At 39.2% G+C, this 20,090-nt stretch overlaps 1 protein-coding gene across 1 annotated transcript in view; it reads left to right on the forward strand.

Moving 5' to 3' along the window:
* fgf13a (fibroblast growth factor 13a) overlaps nt 1-20,090 on the forward strand; it is a 94,352-nt gene that overhangs the window by 32,584 nt on the left and 41,678 nt on the right. Inside the window, exon 3 of the mRNA XM_087851108.1 lies at nt 9,410-9,577. Coding sequence (XP_087707234.1) covers nt 9,410-9,577 — 168 coding nt within the window. The remainder of the gene's footprint in view (nt 1-9,409; nt 9,578-20,090) is intronic.

Genomic DNA, 20,090 nt, shown 5'->3' on the forward strand with positions numbered 1-20,090 from the left:
GTGTTTGTTAATTAAAGTGTTTGGTTGCCACAGCTGTGATAATTTAACAGTACTTTATTTTTAAATTAATAAACACAAATTAAAATATTTATCTAAGTTTGTTGAGTTTTTTATTGTTATAGTTTATTGTTAATATTTACATAGTTTTAGTCTTTAAAAAAATATAGGTCCTATAAAGTATTCAGTGACTTCTTTCTCTTCCAAATCTCTGCAAAGCGATATAGAGAGAGGCATTTTTCTCGACCACTTCAACTTTAAATCTAACATTTCTCATTTCCATCCCTGGAGCTGTTATTTTAAAAAAAAAATACTGATCTGTCATAAAAGACTTGAAGACTCTTCGGCATGTTTGCTGCAGAAATTCAGTAAATAGACTCACACTAATAAGGTCACCCTGATTTTCTCTTCTCCACCTCGCACTCTTGTTCTTTAAAACTGTGCAAATGGCTTTACTCCTCCACTTTCCTTCTCCGCCCCCTCTCCCTCTGCTACCTTTCCTCCTCTAACAACAGCGAAGGCTGTAAATGTGCATTAATAAACTAAAGTACGATAGGTTTTGATGCCCATCTGGGATCTGATCTGGTTGGCAGAAGGCACAGGAAGATGCTGCCCTCCATATTTGCTCTGCCAGAGACTGTGTTCTTGGCGGAAAGGCTTGGATCAAGGACTATTTCAGTGCAGTAATTAATAAAGAGTCTTGTCACAACCTGTGAAGGCTTAGTGGTGATATGATTATATGGTACTCACATCCAGTTACACAACTTCTCAAATTTTTACTTTGAATTTAGTGATATAGTGTTTGAACCGCTCAGTACTTTGTCTACTTTGCTCTTTACCTCTATGTAGTTTGAGGTAGAGTTTACTTAACACGGACCTAAGACCCGATGACCTCATACTAATTTATAGTAATGTGTAATATAGAATGTGAGATTGCCATTTGCACTTAGTGAACCATGAACTCAGACATTAGTTAGTGCAGTTAGTTATTGGATGACTGCTGCCACTGCTACCTAGAAGGCAGGTGCACTGCATGCCATTATATAATACTATTGGACAACAAGAAATGACAAATTTAGTGGGTTTAAATAATTGATTATGTCAAATACTGATGCTAGTTTACAGCTTTTGAATGTTTTAATTATTGTTTTCTCGTCAGATTAAACTGACTGACTACAGGAGATCTATAACTACTATGCTCCAGACAACGATACTTGGCTTCATGGGCCAACAGCATGGATTCGCTCTTTCTCTTGGACTCAGCTGCAGGTCTCACACTGAGATTACCTCCTTCTATCCAACTCACTAGATGACAGTGCTCTGTTGGCAGCAAGCAATTTCTCCTTTTTTTGTACTGAGCATATAAGGCCATGAATACCACTGGACCTCTCAAGGACACATTTATGGTTTTTGCAAAGTGTTTTACATGCTACTTATTTTTCTCTCCCTTTGCTCTCTGTGCACCACATGGTCCAGTGTGCTTTTGAAGAGCAATGGCCCACTTTAATTAAGTGCATCGATCCATTAACACGAGTGGCATCTTTCTGTTCACCCATTCATAGCTATATCACGTGTTTTTTTCATCAAAAAGCAACAAATGCTCCGCTTGGAGCCAAGAGCAGTCAAACAGCTGCTACAGACTTTCTGCAGTGTTTTAATGAACTTGCCATGTCATTTGAAAGCAGCAACTGTTTGAATTTCTTTTTTAGGCTAAGGAGTAATTTTATTATATCACATTCTGAACTGGTTAATAAAACAAAAAGGCTGCAATCGGCCACTTCCAGAAAATTAATCAATTACAAGCTTCGCAGGCAGCTTAATGTCATCAAAAATGTAACCAAAACATTTATTTTTTTATTTTTAGCAACAAGATTGACTGTCTGTTATTCCAGAATTGATTATGAAGATTTTATGTATTTTATCTTTTAATATCCACTCTTACTGTGTCAATGCCTGGTTAATGTCTTCAAATCCAAGGGCATTTGGAGGAGATAGTTGACGCTGTGCTAATCGTCTTATGCTTAAAAGACAGATGTTTCCTATTAAAATCCCCATGGGAAGATGACTGCACATCAAAGTATATGCTTTTAAACACCGGCAAGCCATATAGTGTGATGGACAAGCTACATGTTCTTTCCATCAGTGTAACGTTATTCGTAATGTTCTAGAGCGAGCGTGGGGTTGATGTGAAAAGAAAGTATAAATCGTATGTGACTTTGAAGTGGATTTGACACGAGATATATCATAAGCTACTTGGAGTCACTTACCTCTCAGGCTTTGTTGATCCTATTACCCTTGAACCACCTCCTACAATGTTTCAGTCATCCCGCAGTCAAAGGCCTATTAATCAGCAGGCAGTAGTATAGACTTTATGATCCAGTTTGCTCTCGTCAGCTGTTAATTGCGGTGAAATGGATCTTTAACATTAATCTCTCTCAGCATGAGTGCGTGTTTGAACCCAGAAATATTTGAATGCATGATGGGGAGGGAGAGGAAAAATTTTACATGTTCATCTGTGCGTCTATAAATGCTTGCGTGCATACATGCTTACTTTCTCGTTTGCAGTAAAATTGTCCTTCATCAACATTTTATTCTTCTGCTAATGCCATCCATTGACTAAACAAAGAAATGCATGTAGGATTTTTTTCCCTGTGTAATATTTGACAAATCTCACAGCATGTCTGTGTGTGTGTTTTTTTTTTTTCATTGAATGCTCTAATGTGCAAGTGAAGTAGCACATTAGAGCAAAAGGTGAGAAAAAAAGTGTCAAAAAAGTCTCAGGGCATGTTTTATAGTAAGGTTAAGAATAACCAAGCACTTAGGCTTACAATGATCTTTCTAGACTTCTCATAAATATCCATTATTTTTTTCTTTGACAAAAACTCTGTCAATGCCCCCCCCCCCCCCCCCCCCCCCAAAAAAGAAAAAAAATTAGGTGTAGACTTTATGTTTTTTTTAACATCCAAATATAGAAGTAAAGGTATAAATAGGCATAAAGGTTATAAAGGTTTAACACAGTAATTCCTACAATAATTTGCTAAGACACCTCAACAGGGGTCACAAATTATGTTCTAAGACCACTGATGGAATTTTAGAAGAAGAGAAACAAGTGTTCTGCATGTTACTACAGCAGTTTTAAAAAGGCTTTTCTTTTTATTAACCTATTAAAGCCACCAAAAGTAACTCGGTCGACTGGGGTCATACTAGAAGAGCTGGTCAGAAGCTTCTACTCATTGTCCTCCTTTGGCCATACTTTTTTCACCTCATGGCAAAGTCTTAAATTCCTTGTTCTGTTGCGCCTTAGTTCAGTGGACCAAGACTTCCTGTTTTTTCCACATTGTTTTGAAGCTTATTGTTTGAGAAAAGACCCAATATTTCAACACCTACTCATTTCTAGATGAATAAATAGGACACGATGTCTGCCGCCCCTTTGAGGCAGACTCGTAGCTTCTATACATGGTACATATTGGTGTAAATGGATTGCTTTTGCTGGGGGAGCATGACTGGAGCTGTGGCCATTTCATGTTGCATTTGAGTAATTGCTCTGTGGTCCTTTACAGGTTGTGCTTTCTTTCTACTAATGGAATTGGATTCTGACATTTCTAAGTTTTAATATACTATAATACTAGTGGAGCATGACAAATTATCTGAAAACATACACAACATTTTACATTTCTCCATACGCTAAAGCCACAATTTAAAATTTTAATTCAATTAAATGGCCTGCATTTGTATAGCGCTTTTACTAGTCCCCCCTAGGGACCCCAAAGCGCTTTACACACCCAGTCATCCACCCATTCACACACTGGTGGAGGCAGCTACAGTTGTAGCCACAGCTGCCCTGGGGCAGACTGACAGAAGCGAGGCTGCCATATCGCGCCATCGGCCCTTCTGGTCAACACCAGTAGGCGGTAGGTGAAGTGTCTTGCCCAAGGACACAACGACCGAGACTGTCCGAGCCGGGGCTTGAACCGGCAACCTTCCAATTACAAGGCGAACTCCCAACTCTTGAGTCACGTTCACCCCGCTGTGGGCGTTTTTCTGGCTGGTTCAGATTCATAGTAATTAGAAAAGTTATCTATTAGATGAGCTTATGTTATTTAAGACTATCATACCACTCCATAAAGTTGCTGGTTATGTAAAAAAAAAAAAAGAAACAAAAGAAAAAGAGACAAAGAAAAAGTCAGTGTGACAGTTCAGAGGCATGATAGAGCAGGAATAAAAATGCAAGCTCATTGTGCGTTTCAAAGAAAACCTCCCGTTCAACTCGACTTACTTTCTCTGCTGCCTGCAAGGTGACTTACAACCAAAATAAAACTATTCTTTCTTGAGATTGAGCCACGCTGAACCAAAAGCATCCCAGAAGACAATGTGCTAGATTCTGCTTCTTGTAAAACTACATTGAGGCCAGGCTATTTTTGAAACACAAACCTCAGGCTACAGACCCGTTTTCTGTGCTTAATTTTGATTCTAATTTAGTGAGTATGCTATTTGTCAAGCACGTGATGCATGTGCGTCGCCTTCGTGATGGATATAAGCCATGACTTGAGTAACTGGTGCAAATTACCAGTGCACCTATGGAAGTCTAAGCCATTTCTCTAGATCTGACACTACATCAGTTGGTTGTCCTTGAACCTCATTTGAACATGGCAGATGGAAGTTTGAGCATGTGAACATGAATACCTGTTCATATTAAGCCTGCTCCTTTGTCCCACAGTAACATAGATAAGCCCAAATATGAAAATGAGCACAACATTGTTATTGTGCCTTACTTACTTTATTCTACATACTATAAATACGCAGCACATCTACTGTACTGTTGCACACATGACCTAATGGTAGGGGGTGTTAAATAGATGTTCAACTAACCAAAGCAAGATATATCCTGCACTGCCCTGCACTTTATTTGTAAGTATTTCTCCTTACTGTTAGATTTATTCCTGTCAGAGGGGCAGGAATATCTATTGCAGTTTGCTGAAGGTCCAGCACTGGTGTCTATAGATCACGGGCTATCACGAACCTGGCTGACATTTCACTCTGTCTGTGAGTGGCTGTCCTGATGGAGAGTGAGGTACCAAGCCTCGCTGTATCATCCATCATGCTTCCTTCATTCCCAAATATGCGTTCTTCATCAAGGCCGGGGAGAGGATGAAAGCTGTAAAACATAGTGCCTACCCCCTCCTTTGCAGTCATCCTCTCAGCCCCATCGTCACTCTTTTTTATTACCTCTAATGAGCCAACAGTTAGCTGGCTCATTAATAATTGCTGGCAGTAATTAGACATTTGTTGTAGTTCTCAAGAGTCTTTTCTCCCTGTCTTTTACACCCGTTCCCATTTTCTACATCAGCAGTGACCTCAGAAAGGTATATTTAGTAAAAATGATATAAAGGATTAAATATGTAGTAAGTGGTTTACAGCTTAACTCTATCGAGCTTTGGAATAATTATGATAATGGCGAAAGAGTCTATGTTTAGTTTTCTTGTGAAGAATACAAAGCAAACATGGGACGGACATCAGTTGTTTTAATAGGGTAGTTTAGATTTTGTACATTACTATGTGCAGTTTGAAGGAATTAGGCATTACCTTACCTTAGCTGAGTGACAATTGATCAAATGCAGAGCTGGACTCTTTGTATGGGGTTAAATTCCAGTAATCAAACTTCAGCATTTGGATGCAGAAGTTAATTGAGCTCTTATGCAGCTGTACTAAACAAAAACAATAGTACAAAAACTACATATAAAATGCTAAAATTTATGTGTATGCGCACTTTGAATTTGATGTGGGAAACAAGCTTTTAAAAAGATGAGATGGGGTAAAAAAAAACTGTTGTCATCACTTTCCCCTTAATTAAACTGGCATGTTACTATGACTGAACACATTTGATACTCCGACAGAGTTTCTGTGGCCTCAGTATTGAACTGCTAACTCTGAATTGTATACAGTATAGTTACAGAGGGAATTTTGTCTGTCATTACAATTTGAATTCAGTTTGAATCAATACACTCTTTGGATTCCCCCATCAGCTGACACAGAGGTCACCCAGCTGACTGAATTACGGCAAATAGCTATTGATAATAAATGGGTAACCTGGACCACCCTCTCCACCACTTTGCTGAACAGTCAGTAGAACACTTTGTGTTACATCCACTCTTCTGCCAAAGGAAGAGAAACAGAAAACCTTTCCTTCCAATAATATCCAAAGTTTTTATAGAACATATATCATATAAGATTTCTTAGAATAAACTGCAAAGAAGCTGAAGATTTTGCATCTACAACCCATACTATAATTAAAGATTCAAACAGTCTGGTACACAAGGGACACATTCAAAACCCATGACTAATCTCTGGGCCCTCTGGTGGTATTGCATTAACAACAAATGCAATTCTATATTTGAAATCACTTCTTAGGTATACTTGAAAGAATCACACCGAACACAGTTTATTGCTGCATCCACATATGAAAACTGACCCTCGGTTCAAAAATGAAAAAAAAGAAGAAGAAATTGTTTGAGTAAATTTGTGTAAAGAAAAAAGGGACCATCTGGTTTATTATCAGCATAAATTACAAGCCATGATTTGTTATGGTGATATTAACTCATACGGCATGGTTAGGTTCTACATGTGTGAAAATACTGTTAATGCTGAATAATCGATACTGATTGTAAAATATCATATTTAAACATATGTTTCAATGAAGAGTTGCTTCTGTAGTGAAAGTGTGTGTGTGCTAAACTGTCAAAGATTAAATGTTTAGCACATTTTTAAAAGGAAACAATAAGAATTGCCACCTTCAAAATTAAGAGCTGGAACATTATTATCTTGTAACATGATTTAAGAAAACATATTAAGACTTTAAACATACAGAAAACTGCTAAAAGACGGAGCGAATATTTGAATATTCTCTTGACTGACTCCTTTCTGGCATTGTTTTGTCTTGCTATTTGAATCAGCCTGAGCTACTTATTTATATGAAAAGTTATATATAAATATATTTTTTGCTGAGTTGAACTACTGGAGAAAGGTTATCTGAGAGCATCAAAGAGGAGCAAACATGCTGCTGAGTTGTGCAGGACACAATTTATGTGATAACTGATTGTTCCAGGTGTGGAAAATTGAATATATGCTCTGCGTGTCTATCTATTAAATATGTGAGGAGACACATACTGTGCCAAGCAAGGGACGTTCTGTACTAACCTTACAGTTTATAGTCATTTTTTGGGACTCCGGTCTTGCTAAAAGGTTGTTTATTTAGTCTAATAAGCTGGCTTTTTCCACTATGATTGGAGTCTTGGTGTAACTATTATCAAGTCATAATTTCTCTGTTACAATTATATATATATATATATAATTTTATAAAATTACAATTATAATTATTAACATTAACAACAACAATCTTAATCATATTCATAATGTTGGCTAAGTTGGATTTTTGAACTATAATCACACACTGAGTGCCATTTGCTGATAGACATATTGCTCCTATACAGAGTCCACTGTTTCCATTCAACCCTACCATAATCAACAGTTCAGAAAAGTCAAACAATTTATGAGTACTTTAATAACAATACAGCACTCTGAAAACATTTCAGTGACTAAAAGTGAAGATGCTTTAGGACATTTTTTTAAAAAAAATCTAGCTTATATTTAGCTTTTCTTTTCCAAGTGACTTCAAACAAAGTATAAAAATATGAGTTAAAAGAATGAGTGAGTGAGAATAAACTCAAATTAATATTTTATGGAACCACCCATGATCTCTAAAGTAGTAAAGTCCATGTACATCTGCATAGTTTTTACTTGGAAGGTTGGTTGTTCTTCAGCATCATAAAGAACTTGCAACAGCTTTCTTTGGCTGTAAGGGCATTGGGTGCCTCGTGTTGATTCTTGTAACCACAGACGTCTATGACGTTCAGGGCTCTGACTATGACTATGTTTGGGATTGTTGATTTGTTGCTGGTGTGCAGCACAGACTAGATGAAGAACATTTCATCTCTACAACACAGTGTGCAGTAACTTATAGGTCATCTTGAAGACTAAATGACAGGTATAATATTAAACAGTCAAAACAAGAGTACAAGATGTTTTTTCAAGATGTGTGTGTGTGTGTGTCTGCGCGTGCGCGTATGTACCTTGACATACTAGGTGTTAAAGTACAGTGCATCAACATCAATGTGTGCTGAGGGTCTGTGTACGTGTTTGTGCATCTGAGTTTGTATTTATCAATTCATGGATTAGCCCTCTGGATGAGGCTGACTGAAGTTTACATGCAATACAAAAAGATTTAATATCAGATCATCAGTTGAATGTGAGGGAAAATGAGTCATGAGTTATATGTAAAACCTTGGAATTATTCATGATGTCATTTTTCTGCAACTGGAAGATAATTATGTTGGTCACACATGTCATAGATGAACAGGGTATTACTCATATATGTGGTTCAGTGGAGGCAGATGATTAATGGCCTTCTCTTTTGTCATTTTCATTTAATAATAAGTGTGTCAGAGAGAGGCATGACACTGGAATCCATTAGGATAAAAAGATACAATTTATTTGGACTGGTTTGCTTGTAGCTAATCCACCAACAGAGAGAAAATAGGTCAATGATTAAAGCCCATGCATTGTGCCTGAAAGAGGACGGATGCATTAGGCCCAGTCCAGACCGAATCAGAAACACAAGGATCTTCACAAGACCCCAGAAATCCTACAGAGACGTGCAGAGTCAAGTTATAAAAACTCTCCTTAATGTCACTTGTCCCAAGCATGATTTCATGAAAGCAAATGTGGCCACCCAGTGTAATCTGGGGGGGGGGGGGGGGGGGGGGGGGGGGAGGGAGGGGGGGGTTGTGCATGGCCTTGCATTTGCTTGCCTACTCAAAATAAATGGGGTGGATATGTTGTCAGAAAGGGGCCTTAAGATTCTGGGATGCTTGCTTCATATATACTGTAGCAGACTGCACGTTTGCCTGCTTTGGCTTGCCCACAACTTAATATTACTCTCCCAACCCCACAATCACCTCATTTAAGTGCTAAAAACCTGCCATAACACTGAGTTTGAACATTGAACTGTTCTTGGTCCCCTTATCTTTTCTTTGTGTTATTTTAACACTTTTCCTTTTCAGAGACTAAGGATATATATAACACAACCCCCACTGTTGTTTATTTGTCTGTTATTTGAGTTATTTTTGTGATCTTAGTGTTCTTTATCTGAGCCTGTCTATTTCTTTCTTATTCTCTTTTATCCTCCTGTACTCTCTCTCCCTGCTCTGCCTGTCAGTATGCATTTTAGTACTGTTATTTAATGCTGTTGCTGTTGCTAATGCCTTTTTTATTTGCTTGTGTTTTTGCTGTTGTTGTTGTTTTCTTTTGTTTTTATGTGGTTTCTAACCCCAGTTCATTCTGTTATGGCACACCGCAGTCCAGGATGACGCTGCCCCAGGTACCCAGGAGTACATTATGTTACGGCAGGACTCCATCCACTCTGCGGATATAAGGAGTAAAGGGTCCCCCTTTCGTGCTAAGTGTCACGAAATCTTCTGCTGCCCACTGAAGCAAGCCGTCCACAAAGAGAGCGCAGAACCCGAAGGTTTGTTTGCACCCCTCCTTGTTTTGATTTGCTGATGCTCCTCGCTTCCTTCGGCCACTCTCATCTCAACCCCTCTTCATATTCTGTCCCTCCAAACAACTTTTTTTTCAGAATTTCTGTTCCATTTTTAGAGAGCATCTGGTGCGCTTCTGCATGTGTGTGTTTGTGCACGAAGGCGTTTGTGCAAGTGTGCGTGTTGGGCATATTAGACGACCCAGTGCTGGGGGGATATTCGCGAGCAGAGAACTTGTAGGACGGCGTCTCTCCCTGGGCCTCGTCCAGTTTAGTGCGTGTTTGTGTGAGCGTATGTGTGTCTGCCTGCATACCCGTTATGTTGGACTGAGGAGCATAGCATCTGTAGCTCCTGTCCACCCCTCCCTACCCCAAACCATTAACTCGGTCATTGCCACCCTGAGGCGCATGCACAGACCAAAACAAAGTGCAAAAAGAAAAGGGGTTATAGATGGAGGCAGCTGCTGCCCTAATGAGTTCAATGACTAGGCGATTTCAGTATGCGCTTCCACTTAAACTGGCCCAATAAAGCAAAACAAAACAAAAGAAACAACACAAGGCTGTGAAGATTATGTTTCATATCCATGACTAAAGAGTGATCTACTCATCCACAGACTGTCAAGTCAGCAAACCCCTCCTCCCGCTCCTTCCTTCCCGTGTTTCCTATGCTTCTGCCTGTGTGGTCTTGGTTTTTGCAGCCTACCATTGCTTCCTTCCTTCTCTCCCTGCCTAACATTATTTTGTTTTACATGTCCTCCATGTTTCATTTTCCTGCTTCAATACTTGCTGTATGCAGCTATGGGGAGAAAATATACCTGCATATAGTACAAGTACGCCGAATTTGTTAAGAGAAGTCCATGTATAAGAAAAATAAAACACAAAACAAAACCTTTCTGCTCCTAGCATGTTACTGCACCTTGCTCTGTCTGGCATTCAGGTTCTTTGGCTACCTCATTTATCATTCAACCTTCTGTGTGGTATTACGATTGTAGAAATTGCTTTCCTTTACAGACATCGTGATTGGTAAGAGATGAACTCTCTCACACACGTTTTCTACAGTGTGCTGGTCTATATTCTGCTGTATTTAAATGGCATGTTTGGCAAAGAGTTTCTGGACCTGTCGTATTAGTTGACCTGTTGATAACGTTCTCTTTACTCACCGAAGGACTTGCACACACGCTCGTATCCTTGTGAGGAAAGAAAGTGAGGGTGAGAGAGATAAAGTAGTGGTATACTAACAGAGGTCTGGCTGGAGAATTACAGATGTATTATTCAGTTTGTCTGCAGCTCCGGTTGGACGTGACTGAATTTACAAAGGAAGGAGGGGATACTACAGCTCTTACGTAAGCTGTTCATGAGGATGTCATTTATGCTGATGCATGATGTGAATGGAAACTGTGTTATTAAACTGATCTATGGAACAGGCTGTGTAGACAGATACACAGATTATAAACAATATGTAATTGTCTCCTGAAAATCTTTGCAAAAGCACAAACTCCCACATTAAGAATCAAAACAAAAATGTTTGATATTTTTTTGGTAGAATGGCAACATATTAGCTTTTACATCCGTTGAAAAGAATGTAAGTTTATGCGTTCTGAGAAATCTGGGCAAGAAAGTCAGTTCCGTCACACTGTTACCATGGCAACAACATTTCAACTGCTTTGTGTCGCTTATTAATGGTTTTCATGGACTCTAGCTTCTAGAATACTTAGCTCTGTGTCTAACAGACTTTGTAAGTCACAGTGGACTGCAGCCCAGGCTGTTGCAGTTTGTTACATTTTTCCCCTCTATGGTTAAACTACATCAGTGACAGTAAATAAAAACTATCACAATAAGTAGTAAAAACAAGACTTCTTTTGTGCCAGCAGGAGTAGATTGTTGAACTGTGGACAGTGACACTTGCTTTGAAGAAGTATGAACAGCAAGATCCATTAATTACCTAGGCTTTAAGAAAGTCAATCAAATTCCTCTGACGCATATCCCAGAACTACACCGAAGTGGCTGAAGTGGGACCAGTATATTAGCTTTACATGTCCAGAGACACGCGTGACATTCTCAGGCCTGCCGTCGAAGAGTTTGTTCTCTGTATTATCCAAACTCTCCTTGACTCAGTCTGTGTAACCATCTTTTTCTCTTTATACTCAAATCATTGTTTTCTGCTTCTGTTTTTCTCTTTAGCTCTGTTCTGTGTCTCCACAGTAGAAACAAAAGATGGTGCCTGAGGAGCAGATCTGTGTAAATATCCATCCATAATTCAAAGTACTGCAAGACTTTGTCTTTATAGTTTGAGGCTATATGATATATACACAGACAGACAACTTTCTAAGGCAATCTGGGAAGTAAAGCGCTTAAATCATATATATAGTATTTGCGTGCGACATACTTAATAAGCCGTAGAAGTATTTCCAGCTGAATTATGCTTTCCTGTCCATTTCAGACGCAAGATGTTCTTTCACATTGGCTGACTTTAAATTGCAGGAGTTTTAAAATGCTAACTGACGTAGAGATGTGACTGTGTTGCAGAAAGAAATGTCACATGCTGTCACTTTTGAGATACCCATTTCACAAACGTGTCTTATCATATGTATCCCTGTCTCTTGTTCTCTTTTTCTGTCTCTCACACACATAGACATTTTAGGTGTCACACACATTCGCATTCAAATGCACATGAGGAACTTGAATAAGTTATGGTATAGACGAATAATGTTTTTAAATTGTGGCTATTGGGAGAGTCCTTCTAAATCATTTTTTAGACGAAGTGATGAGGGACAATACCCACAGTCCTTGTTCTCTCGAAAAGCTTAGTCATTGTCAACTTATAGACTTATGCCTATACACAACTTTTAGCCAAAGAAAACTTAATTTTTCTAGAATTTTCTCTTTGTGTTTGTGCAAATTGTTTCTTTTTTAATTATAATGGGCACAGTAACTGTGAGACACCTGATGCTGCCTATCCTGGCCAGGTCTCCCTTGAAAAAGAGGTTTTTAATCTCAACGGGATCTTCCTGGTTAAATAAAGGTTAATAAATAAATAAATAATGGGCACAGAGTCACCCAAAAAGAACCTTACACAGAAAGCAAGGCTGCCACTGGTGCCATTCTGTAAAAGCTGTAGCCATGCTGGATACAAAGAGTAACTGCCTGTTTGTAGTCGCAGATTTCCATCCCGTCAGGCCTTTTATTTTCATTCTTTTCACAACAGCTTGACATCTTGAACCAATCACAGCTGTCGCTGAACTTGTAATGCTGACACATTGGGGACCAGGACCCGTGCAACATTTATGCTACTACCTAATGTGTTTCTACTGTACTGACAAATATTTAATCTGCTGCCAAGGAAATGAAAACAGAAATGCCAGAGGAGTAAGTAGTAGCACCATTTATTTCCCACTTATGCATGATGGTGAATCACCACAAAGTTGCAATTACATTTCAGGGGGTTACTTTTGCTGCTGATAATAGCACAGTCTGTTGGGGGATCCCACTACGGCCTGCACATTACTGCAATATCAACGAGACCAAACATGCAACCGTTAGATGCACTCATTCCACAGTAGCAGCTTGTCTAATTTTCTCTCTGTCCTTTGCAGTCTGTCTTTCTGCATAAAGGCAATAATTCCAAGTTGATGCATAAATAGACTATGCATGAATAAATCATGTGTATGATAATGCGATTTGGTACCTGGAGAGCGCAGGGTAGCAGAAAAGCGTCAGTGTCATATCAGCACTGCATGCTCTTCTGCATTTACCTAACCTCTCTGATCATATGTAAGAGGAGAAATGTGTATTTTGAATTTTATGAAAGTCCTACTGTGTGCTTTTAGTCTTATGTTTCTCTTATGTGCTTTTAGCCTTATCCAGATGTAAGTACAACTGCTATACAAACTTCAATTTCTTAGTCGTTTTGATCAGACAATAAAAAGAGTGCAAATTAAAGCCACTCAAGAGTTGTTATGCAGAGGCCTCCTACTGGTAGGACATGCCTGAAACGCATTTAATAAGATGCTCCAATCACCTTAATTTGCTCGTTTTGATGTGGAGGAGCAGTGGCTCTACTCTAAACCTCACCCGGATGACCAAGCTCCTTGCCCTCTCTGTAATGGGGCCAAATAGGGTCTGCTTGTGTCATGAACTAAATATGACATCACCACAGCCCCGTCATGAATTATAATGGTATCGAGGCTACACCAGAGTTGTTACAGTTTTCTCCCAAATGATAGGCAATAAGACCAAACCTCTACATCAGCAGTTGTATACCAATAAAAGACGTGAAACGAAGGATACAAACACATCCTGGAGTGACGTTTTCTCCTCTTCATCTTATCTTTTCTACTTGCAGTAGGATTTCCCTCTGTATAATCTGAACATTTATGAGATTCTGCATTGATATTATTAGAATTTTATTTTTAAAAACTTACATGATTGTGGTCACCAAGCTCGCTGTGTCATGTGCACGACGTTACAAAAATCGAGAAGTTCATGACCAGCCGAAATGACGCCTAAGCAGAGCTTGCACCAGCATATGTGATGTTACTTTTGGCATATGCCACCATAACGGTGGGTATAATGGGCCCTCAGTCAAGCCACCCTCTTCATGCCTTGTGTTGCATGCAAACAGTGATATCATCACAGTTGTGTACCAGAGGGATTAATAATGTTTCTCTGATTCTGATTCAGAATGATAGGTATCGCCACTTGCAGAGGTGGCAAAAGTACAGACTTTCTTTTCTTAACTACAAGTACAGATATTATTGTTAAAATATACTCCAGTAATAGAGGAAACTTCTTTACTCGAGTTAAAGTAAAAAAGTACCAGCTCTGAAATATACTCAAAGTAAGAAAGAAAAAAGTAGCCCCTACTAACCGTTTTTGAACCTTGTGCTATATCCATCCATCCATCTTCTTCCACTTAACCGAGGCCGAGTCGCGGGGGCAGCAGCCTAAGCAGAGAAGGCCAGACCTCCCTCTCCCCAGCCACCTCCTCCAGCTTATCCGGGGGAACACCAAGGCGTTCCCAGGCCAGCCGAGAGATATAATCTCTCCAGCGTGTCCTGGGTCTGCCCCGGGGCCTCCTCCCGGTGGGACATGCCCCGAACACCTCGCCCAGGAGGCATCCTTGTCAAATGCCCGAACCACCTCAGCTGGCTCCTTTCGATGTGGAGCAGCAGCGGCTCTACTCTGAGCCCCTCCCGGATGGCCGAACTTCTCACCCTATCTCTAAGGGAGAGGCCAGCCACCCTTCGGAGGAAGCTCATTTCCGCCGCTTGTATCCGTGATCTCGTTCTTTCGGTCACTACCCACAGCTCGTGGCCATAGGTGAAGGTAGTGACGTAGATCGACTTGTAAATTGAGAGCTTCGCTTTTAGGCTTAGCTCTCTCTTCAACACGACGGACCGGTGTAGCGTCCGCATCACTGCAGCCGCAGCCCCAATCTGTCTGTCGATCTCCGGCTCCCTTCTCCCATCACTCGCGAACAAGACCCCGAGATACTTGAACTCCTCCACTTGGGGCAGGAACTCATCCCCGACCCGGAGTGGGCACTCCACCCTTTTCCGGCTGGGAGACTTGAATGCTCACGTGGGTAACGACAGCGAGACCATGTGCTATATTAATGCAATAATAAAATATTATTAGTGTATGAGAATACAAATATTATTCTAATCTAAATTCGGATTCTAATCTGTTATGTAGGTCACATGCAGTAAAAGGTAATTTAAAAAAAACAAAACTATTTTCTTTTGCCTCCACACCTAAACAGTAAAATGAGAACAGCCAGGGTTTCAGCAGATTGGGGGGAATGCTAGGATCTGTGTAGTGGCTCAGCATAGGGAAAAGAATTACAATTCACAGTCATTTCTAATGTGAGCCTCACTAGGTTTTCTTAGTGCACAGGATCAGCTGAACGGCTGCTCTTTGTGGATTTACACAACTGAATTTAACAAGATGTACGCAGATGTTTCAGTGCCATCATGGCTGATTTCCATCCTCTACACTGACAGTATGGTCTTTATGCTATCTTTATACTAGACCATAAACAGTTGGTATAAAGTTGGAATTAAGCGAATTAATCTAAGCACTCTCATCTTAAATGCAAATTCATCTCCACTACACTTGATATAACCTAAATGTGACTCTGAGAACCACAGCCACTGTGCACCAGTCACACACAGTGCTTTAAAGCAAGCAAACCTGTTTGTTCTGCACAAATCTAACCAGAATTTTCATGCAACATTTAAAAAACAGTTAGTATACTTAGTTTAATTTGCAGGATGTCTCACAAAATGAAAATATATTATATATTAGACCACATCACACATAGATCCAATATCTGAGCAAAATGATGACATTACATGCAAGCTTTGAATTTGCAGTTTATCAAGTGTCCCTGAGTGATCCTTATCTTTAAATAAAACCTCTCTTCTTCCTCGCCTGTCCCGTCTGTCTCCCAGCATCTTTCTCCATCTCTGAGTAAAGTTCTCTTTCTTTTCTCTCCCTAGAAAATACAGTAGCTGGACCTTTATGTAGCAACACACTGTGTGACAAACTGCACAAACAGCTTGTGTGTTTGCTGATGTTTGTTGAGCTGATAGAAATGTTGAATATAAAATTACCTGACACTTTAAAAAAATGTTGCTCCTTTGATACTTCCTCTCCTTCGGTAGAGCTAGCTAGATGCTGAAGTACCGCAAACACAACTTACGGGCACCTCTACTCCTTCCTGCCCACTTTAACGCTATAAATGATGCTGTTCAACCAAAAGTAACGGGCCTGTTCTGAAAATGTAAGGAGTAGAAAGTACAGATATTTGTTTTAAAATGTAGGAAGCAAAAGTAAAAAGTTGCCAGAAAAATATATACTCAAGTAAAGTACAGATACTTAAAAATTCTACTAAGTACAGTAGTACTTCCCATTCTGGCCACTTAGACAAAACCTCCACATCACCTGTAGTATACGAGGAGAAGTCAAAACCAAAGTTTTTTCCCGGAAACTAAGTGTGCTCTCAATGTCAGTTTGAGGACTTCAGCATCACCTAAATATTATAATTAAACTTTCTAGTAAGAGAAAATTTGTTCCTTAGAATAAATTTCTACTTTTTCCAGGACAAATGCAATTACCTTTCTCTTTGCAATTATCTGATGAATATTTCTCACTTTGTAAGTCTGATAAAACTTTTATTCTACGTGGATAAAATAGTTACATTCGTCTTTCTATGAGTCCAGAGAGGTGTCATTGGGGTTTCAACCACATATGCTGGTATAGATTGACTAGTAAATTAACAGCCTATGTTTCACACTCAGCTCTATCTTCACCACAGCAGACTGGCACAGTGACGCCACACCAATCTACATGCGACCAGTGTTGCCAACTCCTCAGTAAGGAAAATCGCTATTGGTTGTCCTAAAAGTCGCTAGATGACGTCATCACCTAATTTGCATAATTGGTCATGCTAATGTAATTGTAACCTACGCTGCTGGAGAGAGAAATAACATCGTGGACGAGACATAAAGTGAGCAAAAAGACGTCCTAAATGCATTTAGAATTTATTTAGAACTACAAATTAAATTTCTTTTAGCAATTATTGTTTTTTGTAATGTCACAATTCCAACCCTGCTCCTTTACCCGGGCTTGGACCGGCAAAAGTGACCCGAAATAGGCACTCTGGTGGAGTTACTTTGTGTGTGTGTGTGTTTATAAGTAGTTTTAAACCTGATCCACAAAACAGCATAAGAGTAAAAGAAGAACTGACTGCGTTACAGCACCCGCCGCTTGTTGAGAGTAAAAGCGATATGCGCTTTCACGTCTTTTTTTAGCGACTTTTTTTTTTTTTTTTAGAAAAAAAGTCGCTAGGGGGTCTGAAAACTCGCTAAATATAGCGACAAAGTCGCTAAGTTGGCAACACTGCATGCGACCCTCAAACATGAACAAGATCCAGAGATACTTAAATTTCACCATTTGGGGCAGCAACTCACTCCTAACCCATAGCTGGTGCTCCACACTTTTTTGGGCTGAGAACCATGGCCTTAGACTTAAATCTTACAGACATAAAAACCTAGAAATAAAATGGTCACATTTATGTTTTTACTCTCCAAATGGGTTTCAAAGTCCTATACGTAAAAATAGTACGTATGTTCATGGAAATGTAGCATTAATTTCTGGCACCTTTGAAGCTTAAGCTGAAAGCATAAACAATCAGCAGGAGCGGGTGTTCATTGCAACATTAACAAGAAATTACTCAGGAGACCAATGCAGAAAAGTCAAGTTGCCAGGCTTATTACCTTCCATCACTGTCTATTTAATTAACATTTCTCTCTCCCCTGCACGCCTCAGTTTCTCTCCTCGTGGCAATATCCACACAGAGTGAAATAAGACAGCAAATAACCGGGGCCATTCTGTTTAGACATACAGTAAATTGCTTTGACACGAGTGGATATACAGTTCAGTACACAGTTTAAATATACACCATGTCATATAGTTAATCAAAATTTGTGCTGTGCATGCAACGGGAGGAGATGCATGTCACCCACAACCTCCCTTACAAACAGAAACTCTATTAAATAAATGAGAAACGTCTAAGGCTAGATTTAAATCAAACAGAGTATGTGGTAACTATAGGGCACACGTCACATCGAACATTGTACATTATGTGTAGCGTTTCAGCAAAGCTGCTCCCTGTTGATTGCAGAGAATTCCAACAGAGACTAGAAGAAAAAGTGGATAAGAGCGACATACTTTTGTGAGAAAAGGCTTTATTTTAGTCAATATATGATTTTTTTTTTTCATATTGTGTAAATTAAAGCGAGGTTTGGCAAATAACATGCTAAATCGTAATTAATTGACAAATTCATGCAGTCCAAGGGCAGCAGAAACGGCCTGTTTTAATTTCTCATGTCTGTTTATTGCCCGGCACACATTAGTCGGTTTAATGAAGTCAGTAGTTCCCATCACTGCCTGACTTCTTCACCCAGCTTGACACTAATATCCCAGCTTATGTCATTAATGGACTTTGTTTTATTCACTAAAGTTCACGTTTGACTACAATCTGAGTCTAAACCACACACTAGAGGAGTCGCGTTAAAGTAACTGTGACACAAGCAGTGTGTACATCTTTCTCAGAGTAAACAAGCATTAAGCTATTTAATGGGGGCAATGAGGCACGCTGCTGAGTCAGCACCACGTTAATGAGAAGCGAGCAAATTGGCTTCTGACAGCTGCCAGGATGGAGATTACAGATATACACAAATTAGTGTCACTTATTGGAGAGAAGGAGACGATGTTCAGTGGATGTAAGAGATTAACAGTTCAAAAACACGGCATTCTGTTTTTAAGTAGTATAACAGGCTGCTTCTGTGATGCTGTTGTGACCTCATCTACAACTACAACTGGAAAACTGTGCCTATATACGACACAAGTTCATTCTCTTCCTTCTTGTATTGTAAACATTGCACTTTATACAGATCAGCGCTTCTTCAGTTTACAATGCCTTGCTATGCTAATAATATATATTTAAAAACTAGCAGTTGGTGATTTGTAAATTAAAAAAATAAGTTGCTTTTGCCAAAACAAACAGTGTAGGGGTCGATTTTCTTAATGCGCCTTAAATTGTTTTCAGGAGTTGTTTTTTTAATTTTTTTTTTTAGATAATTATGAGAAAATAAGCTATAACAGTTTGAGAGCCTTGCATCTTTGAAAGCGTTGTTGTTATTGATAGCAGCTGAGACTAAATTTAAATCTCACATTGGAATCTGAAGCAAAATACTCAAATGGACAATACATATATTCTAAATGGAGCCTGGATGGAAATCGTGTTTTTTTGTTGGTTTTTTATTTGCTTTTATTTTACAATTTTTCTGCCACTACATAATAACCTCAAACAATACCAGTCAAAATCAATACACTGCACACTATACTGTATTTGGTCGTCTGCCAGCACTGCAGCATGGCACTAGTTATTCAACAGCTTGTTCCCCTTGCCAAGTCATAGCACAGGCATTCACTGGTAGACACTGCCCAACCGTCCTTATTGTGTCCATTTTTTCTTTTGTGTTTACTCTTAGTGCTAAAACAAAAGTTAAATCCTCCTAGATGTGAGACAAAAAACAAAAAATTAGTGTTTAAACCTTCTCCTTTTACCTACAGTTGTAGCTTTTTCCTTTTTTTTTTTGCACCCACAGTAACAAAGTAACAAGTTCAATCATTTTCTGTGGTGTTATTTAGCCCTCATCGACTCTGGCTTCAGCAAGTTTTTCTACATTCTATTATTGCTATGTAGAAATTATATACAGTAAATTATAAACGTTAGCTGTAGTTTTATATATAGTTAGTTACTGTTGTAACTGCAGAACAAAAACTAATTATACTCATAACATGAGTACGTTAGTACTACAATCGCAATTTGATTCACATCTGCACCACGATCGCTTGAGAGGGATAAGGAGAGAAAGCGGATGTGTTGAGGGTGAACCCATGCTGTGGGATGTCATTATTTTCTTGGTAATAG

The sequence above is a fragment of the Neolamprologus brichardi genome, chromosome 2, assembly GCF_056152115.1.
Source record: "Neolamprologus brichardi isolate AB-2024 chromosome 2, ASM5615211v1, whole genome shotgun sequence".
Classification (NCBI taxonomy): domain Eukaryota; kingdom Metazoa; phylum Chordata; class Actinopteri; order Cichliformes; family Cichlidae; genus Neolamprologus; species Neolamprologus brichardi.